Source organism: Lygodium microphyllum, chromosome 3 (genome assembly GCF_053477565.2).
Source record: "Lygodium microphyllum isolate KBCC chromosome 3, Lygodium_microphyllum_v1.1.10, whole genome shotgun sequence".
NCBI lineage: Eukaryota > Viridiplantae > Streptophyta > Polypodiopsida > Schizaeales > Lygodiaceae > Lygodium > Lygodium microphyllum.
Window position 1 is genome coordinate 50,597,923 of NC_141137.1, and position 7,220 is coordinate 50,605,142.

At 39.8% G+C, this 7,220-nt stretch overlaps 1 protein-coding gene across 1 annotated transcript; it reads right to left on the bottom strand.

Moving 5' to 3' along the window:
* Positions 1 to 4,743: 4,743 nt before the first annotated feature.
* Positions 4,744 to 6,912, bottom strand: LOC148038316 (uncharacterized). The gene has a single exon (XM_087670539.1). It carries the CDS (start codon positions 6,730 to 6,732, stop codon positions 5,812 to 5,814), a length of 921 nt encoding a protein of 306 aa, XP_087526665.1. The 5' UTR covers positions 6,733 to 6,912; the 3' UTR covers positions 4,744 to 5,811.
* Positions 6,913 to 7,220: the final 308 nt, after the last annotated feature.

Here is a 7,220-nt window from a genome sequence, read left to right on the forward strand (position 1 = left end):
GGGAGCAGAGCAAGATGGCTTGATGCATGAAGGAGTCACATGAGTTGGTATGATGTAGGTAGGATCCAAGCAAGTAGATTACACAAGTATGCTAGATTCTTTCCTTACAAACACAAAAGGAAGGTTATGCAAGCACAGGTAAAATGGTGTGCCAATGGATAGTCATTATTTTGTCTAAACAATGTTTACCTGTGAATATTAGAGTAAAAATCTTCTTGCTCTTGAGAGAAATCTCTTAAATGAAGTTGAAGACAATATTGGAGATGGATATAAAATGTGAGACTTAACACTTTTTTCCCTAGTCAAACCATCAAGAGTGCCTGCCTATGAAGCGGAAGGCTTTGCATAAAGCTTTATGCCATTGGAAGGGCTAATTTAAGGCATATTAAAGGCTCTTAACCAGTTTTAGCTTGCAAAGATCCAAGTGATAAAAAGAGAGGGACTCTCAGTAGATCAAGTGTCCTAAAAAATGCATGCTTAATATATTGATATTATGTTGATGACTTCATGCCACTGCTTATGGTTTTCAACTGTTCTTGAGCATTGATCTACATGTCATCTTGAAGGCTTGCAATAATTGCTTCAATTACTACTACTATGGGAAAGCTACATTCTTGGAACAAATATTTGTAGCCCCATTTAGTTTTGTTCAATAGTGGTCTGCAAATTGTTGATGCAGTCTTTATTTGATGACATGTGGCCTTCCTAAATCCCCAAGTGAAGCATTTAGGATTGTAGAGGCGCACAAGATAGATAGAGTAATGAAAAGCTACAACTGTTGCATGCAAATTAAGGTTGCACACTTCTAGAAGAAGTGCATGTTGGAGGCATAACACAAAGACTTTGGTTCATCATGGCGGTCTCCATTTATCAATGCCTTGTTGCAGGTAGTAAATACTGAATGCAATAGTGTATGAAAAAAAGAACTCAATCATGGCTCACAATTCCATCTCCTTTTCTCACTCTTGGCATCCCAAACTAAATGCATTGAATGTTATGCCAAGCAACAAGAAGCTTTCAAGGCTGAAAGACACAATGAATTAATGGAGACATATAGTAAACTAATGTTTAAGATGGACCAACTAATCTCAGTCACCAACACTCAAGCCCAAGCAACCAATGACAAAATTGTAGCCCTTATAACTACAATTGCTTGAATGGCTACGATTAAAAGGATGGATCACCATGATTATGAGCAGCAACATGGGTATTCTCATTGAAATTATGAGTACCATAACCATTGGCATGGGTTCAATGCACAAAGGCAACAATATATGCTTACTTATGGTCAGCATGCATATGATAATTATGCATATTATGAGTAGTAGCATGCATCTCATAACTATACACATTCTTATGAGCTACATCATGGTTGCGAGCATGGAGAGCCATATAGGCAAACTTATATCCATGGGTAACATCATGCAAATATATATAAGAATGTACATGGGGAGCAGCATCACTATTAGCATCAGAGTGCTCGATATCATTAGCCACTTGATCATTACTATGAGCAGCAGGAGCATCCTTATGAGCAATATGATGCTTCTCACAAACGATGCCATGATGAGAGCATCTCATTGCAACTTCATGAGAAGCAGCCCCTCCAATTCAAGGCCCTTAACTTTGCCTACCCAGTTGTAGCCCCACGAATGTGGGGCTCATGAATGTGCAAGGCCTAGGGGTTGATGCAGTGATTGCAATGGTGATTGTTGCAACCTCATCTACTCCATTACTACATGGCATAGTGATTTTTGATGTGTTTATAGATGAGTCAGTGCATGTCGTCATGCAAGTCATTACGAATCTTGTATCATAGTCAGTGCTTGAGGATGACACTACAAATTACTTCTATGATATAGTGGGTGTTGTCGTGCAGGTCATTACAAATCTTGCGCCACAATCAGTGCTTGAGGATGACACTATGAAGTACTTCTATGATATAGTGCATGTTGTCGTGTATATCATTACGAATCTTGCGCCACAAGCAATGCTTGAGGATAACACTACAAATTACTTTTATGATATAGTGGATGTATTGGATCACAATTATTATTTTGACCCCAATGGTAGTGCAGAGACCCATGCTTGTATGGATGACCCTTATGCTCCTGATGCTTACTATGCAAGTTATCCATTTGATCAAAGGGGAAGAAATGGGTTGGAAAAGGCCTACCTCGATCATCATTCCACCAATGCAACCCCCCTACTTTATGGATGCACTTTTGATTGAGAATTAGCTAACTTTGCCCTATTCTGGATTGTAAACAACTTGCAAATAGCACATTGTTTTAGAACAAATTTTACCCTATATTAATGACAGTCAAGTGTCACCTATATAGACTAAAAGTACACTTCATGAGCTTCATTTTGACATGTCACACACTTCAATCAAAGTCGCCCATAGAAAGTTATGACCAATTTTCTCCAGTCAACAACCTGTTCTGGATAGCATGCGATCCACTATTTGTCAACCCCTAATTGTCAAATATTGGTAATCAAACTTATATGCTATCAACTTGCACATGTTGTATGCATCTTATGAACATCGGTACTCCCTAATTCCACATGAGACATGAGATTCTACTTCCCCATACCTATATTATCCTTTGAAATGTTGAATAGAGTAATACTTTGCACACCCCTTGTGAGTCACACCCACCAAGTCCTTTTGTTTTTTAGGGCAAAAACCTTTGGAGCCATGATGGAATGTAATAGTGGGAATAGATGGGTAAGACATAGGGTTAGCACAAGAATACCCGTTTATACAAACGAGGTATCTAAGGTGCTAAGAGACCGAATTAGGGCATCAATTTATCAATAATCAAGTCTCTCTTAACCCTTCCTTCCAGCTTTCATGGCTTCCTGTCCCTTCTATCTCTTCTTGGCATTCTCTCTCTTATTCTTGTCATTCTCTCTCCTCTTCCTCTCTTCCTCTCTCTTCTGCTCATTCTTTCTTTCCTCTCAACCTCCTTCATTACAAGCATTGATGTAATGCTTTCCCATTAGTTTATATTGTAAGCTTCCTAACATGACTACTAATGTTCCAATGCAATCTTAGCTCTAACATTACCCTTGCAACCCTTGATGAAATAAGCCTCTAATCCAACAACTTGTTGGAAGAGGTTAGAGAGAGAATCATATCTCCCTATGTTAGATATAAATGCTCCATATATGACATATCAAATCTTCTATATATTATTTAGAATCCCACACAAAAGGTTCTGGAGCATTTATAACATAAGGAGAGGTTTGGTGGTGAATCTTTAAAAGTTGTTTGTACCACGCACACACACACACTCTCTCTCTCTCTCTCTCTCTCTCTCTCTCTCTTAGGGATGATTTTCTTTTGTAGTTGAACATATGAGATGAGATGGTATATTTTAAAGGTTAAACATGTGCATGCAACATGTGCATACTCTAAAAATACCCATAAATACACATACTATAAAAATAGAGAAGAATTTTATTTTAGATTGAACATATACGATGAGATAATAATTTAATGATCAAACATGCAACATGTACATACTATAAAAACACCCATAAATACACATACTATAAAAATAGAGATAAATTTTATTTCAAATTGAACATATACGATGAGATAATAATTTAATGATCGAACATGTGCATGTAATGTGTAGATATTCTAAAAACACCCACAAATGTATATATACTATAAAAGCGCACACACAACATACATGCACACATATATGCAAACACATACACATATATGCACACATGCATATACATATGCAAGCATGATTGAGGAAAAATGGAGAGAGAAGGAAAGAAGACTAGAAGAATCTATGAGAAAGAGAAAAAACTATGAAAGAGGAGAGAAGAAATAAGAGAGAATAGATACAAACTTATAAAACATGCACTCACATACATGCATACATACACATATCCACACATGGACATATACTTGCAAACAAGAAAACATGCATACACAATATGCAAACATACTAGGTGAAAAAATATGAAAGATAAAGGACTTCAAAGAAAAAAGACAATGAGAATGAGAAAAGTAATGAGCATTGATCCTTCTTTCAATTCTTTACATAAAAATGAGAACAAGGGCATACGACTAGAAGAAAGAATAAATGAGAGATCAATTAACTATTAACAAATGTATCACACACACACATATTAGACAATAAGTGTAAGTATTGTAGAGACATGACATGACATTACACATATGGTTTCTTCGTACAGCTTTTGTGTGATTGAAAGTCATACACCCGATTCACTGTGTGAGCACAATACCAAAATATGATGCTTATGAGAATCCTCTTGCTACATAAAGTGTATCTTTTGATGTAGCTTTAAAAAATCAATAAGATAAGGAATGTTCTAGCTTTTATACAAGAAGCAAATTCAATACCTAGATTCCATAAGACCAAGACAGTTGTACGATATCTAAGGCTAACTCCACTTTAGATAGGATTGAACATAGAGATCGATGCTTTTCAACTAGTCTTTGAAATAATATCCATTTAGTCTTTGAAGTAGTAGTAAGACAATCCAAAAGAAACTTGAGAAAACAAGCTCCTCTCCCCATTTTACTAAGAAAGCAGAGATATTTGTTTCATCATGGAAAAACACTCCATTGAGAAGCTTATCAAGCTTGCCATAGAACACAAACAAAGCATAGCCTTGTGAGCTTTGCAAGTTTACAAATTGTGCAACACACAATTAGTGGGCTCAGCTTGCAACATCAACCAAGCCAATTAGTCGATTACAATGGGCTAGAAGAGGGTAAAAAAGGTAAAGGAAAGAGAAAAATATACTATTGCTAGTAACATGAACATGTAGAACTTTTAGATGTGAACATCTTAGATCTAAGATGCATGCGAGAAAAGTGATCTATCAAATGATTTTTACAAAAGTATATTTTAAGATAGCTTGCCTTGCTTTTTCACATCTTGCAACAATACTCGATAACCACATACCTAGCAAATTTAGCGAACATTGACTTGGGGGATCACATCACCCATGTTCAAATAGGACAATGCCATCTACAATTACCAGTATTGCTTGGGCCTTATAAAACGAGCACAAGGTTGCCCTTTGGTCAATATGTGACAAGTGAACATAATTATGAAAGATTGTTTTTTTGCTACATATCTCTGAAAGGAGTATCCATATCGGAGATCAACAAAGTAGTCCCACTTCAACTAGTCTTTGAAGCAATAATAAGGCATATGATCAGAAAGAAACTTGAGACAACAAGCTACTCTCCCCTTCTAAGAAAACAAAGACATTTGTTTTACCAGGGCAAAACACTCCATTGGGGACTCGGGAGCTTATCAAGGGTACCATTAGCACAGCAGAGTTGACAAAACTGTCATCGCATCAGATGACGAAAGCTGAGAAGGTCTATTAAAACCACATGGCAACCACACCAGCCTGCAATATAGGTGCTTTAGAATTTGCTGGTCAAGATGGGCTGAAAAAACAAAACCCTAAACCTGTACATCAGTGAGAGTGGAAAGCCCATTTCTTTGGCAAGTAGGGTTTTAAGTCTGACAAAGGGGATTTCATCCTGCATGCCAAGCTTAGCTAATGGGCATAATAGAGGCATTTGTTACATGATTCCACTTGCATTCACAAGTCTTAAGACACAGACTAATGGGGAGTTTCATCCCCATATCTTCATGTGACCAAGTATATACAGTCTGCCCAACCACTATCATTTGAGCCCTAGCATTGCTATTCAGTATCAAGATGACTGGAATGCGATCTACTACCCATGCATTGAGCCAAGACAACTTGATAACTGGAATGCAATCTAGTATCTGTCCATTAAACCAAGCCACTGCCATTGCTGGCCAAGAGATCTGCTCCTACCTCAGTATCATCGCCTGACTTCGCAGCCACCGAGGTATGCCGCGCACTGGCCGACGCATCCAGGATGCCATTGGGAAAAAAGCTAAACCTCAAGCTTGTCTTGGCCTCCTTTTCTTGCTGAACCTCGGACTGTGCACGCTCTCTCACGCAATCTTCTTCCTCTTTCTCTGGCTCTTCACTCTTGCTGCTCTCTGCTTCTTTGTCTGGTTCTTCAGCCTGGCTTACCTGTGCTACTTTCTCGGATGGCAGAGGAGTCGAAGGGCAGATCTTCGCTCCGACATTGCTGGCCAAGAGATCTTCTTCTCTCCGACATTGCACTCCCTCTGCTGTGCTCTCCTCTGTGATGAAATGCATGTGGAATTCATCATGTTCTTCAGTCTCTCCTTCCGCACGCGCGCCATCTGGGTGATCCGGAGCGCAAGCCTTCAGGCTTGGCTCCTGGTGGCCGTGGTGGAAGAACCACTCGAGCCAGGTGACTTCTTCTCGGCAGACATTGACGACCGTCTGCAGGCTCTCATCGTGAGCTATGTCGTGAGCATGGGAAGTCACGGCAGGAGAACCCGTGAGAGGAGGAAGAGGAGGAGGAGACGGGGGAGAAGAAGGTTTGCCGTTAATAGAGAGGGATGCAGGAGGACGAGGAGGAGGAGGAGGAGGAGGAGCAAAATGCGCAGTGAAGCTGACGAAGGCAAGGGCACAGAGGGCAGTAGACAGCAGGAGGGGGGAGAAGAAGCGAAGGAGGGGGAAGAAGGGAGGGGTGAAGAGGAGGAGGAAGAGGGAAGATATGAAAGGGTGCTTCTTCACTAGGGAGAGAATCTGAGAAATGCGGGGATCCATGAGGAGTAGGATGGATGGGAGCGTGGGTGTTGCTTCGGTCATTCAAGCTACCTGCAGGCTCCCCCCGCGCCCCCCCTTCTCTCTCACTCCCCCCAACATCTTTTAGGCTGGAGATGCTTGCTTGTCTCTGGTTCCTTTCAAGGATAGTCCAGTCCTCGCGCTCGCTCGCTCTCTCTCTCTCTCTCTCTCTCTCTCTCTCTCTCTCTCTCTGTGCAGGTCTCGTTCTGCAAGAAAGAAACGTTATAAATTAGAAGACATAGATATTCAAATGTAACTTGTATCGCTCTCATGCACACCCCTAAGTAACAAGCGATAAAATCAACAATTTCAAAGTGCTCCCAAGTTTGTAGACTATACAATACCACTAATGTCTCTTGGTAATTGACCTCAAACATGAAAAATTGTGTTCCATCATTAATAGTGCTAAAGCATCTTCACAACACATGACCATACCCCTTAGGAGTTTGTTGTATGTTCTTTCTCCAACCTCAATTTATGGAACACTCAAGCATGAAAAGGAAGGCATGGAT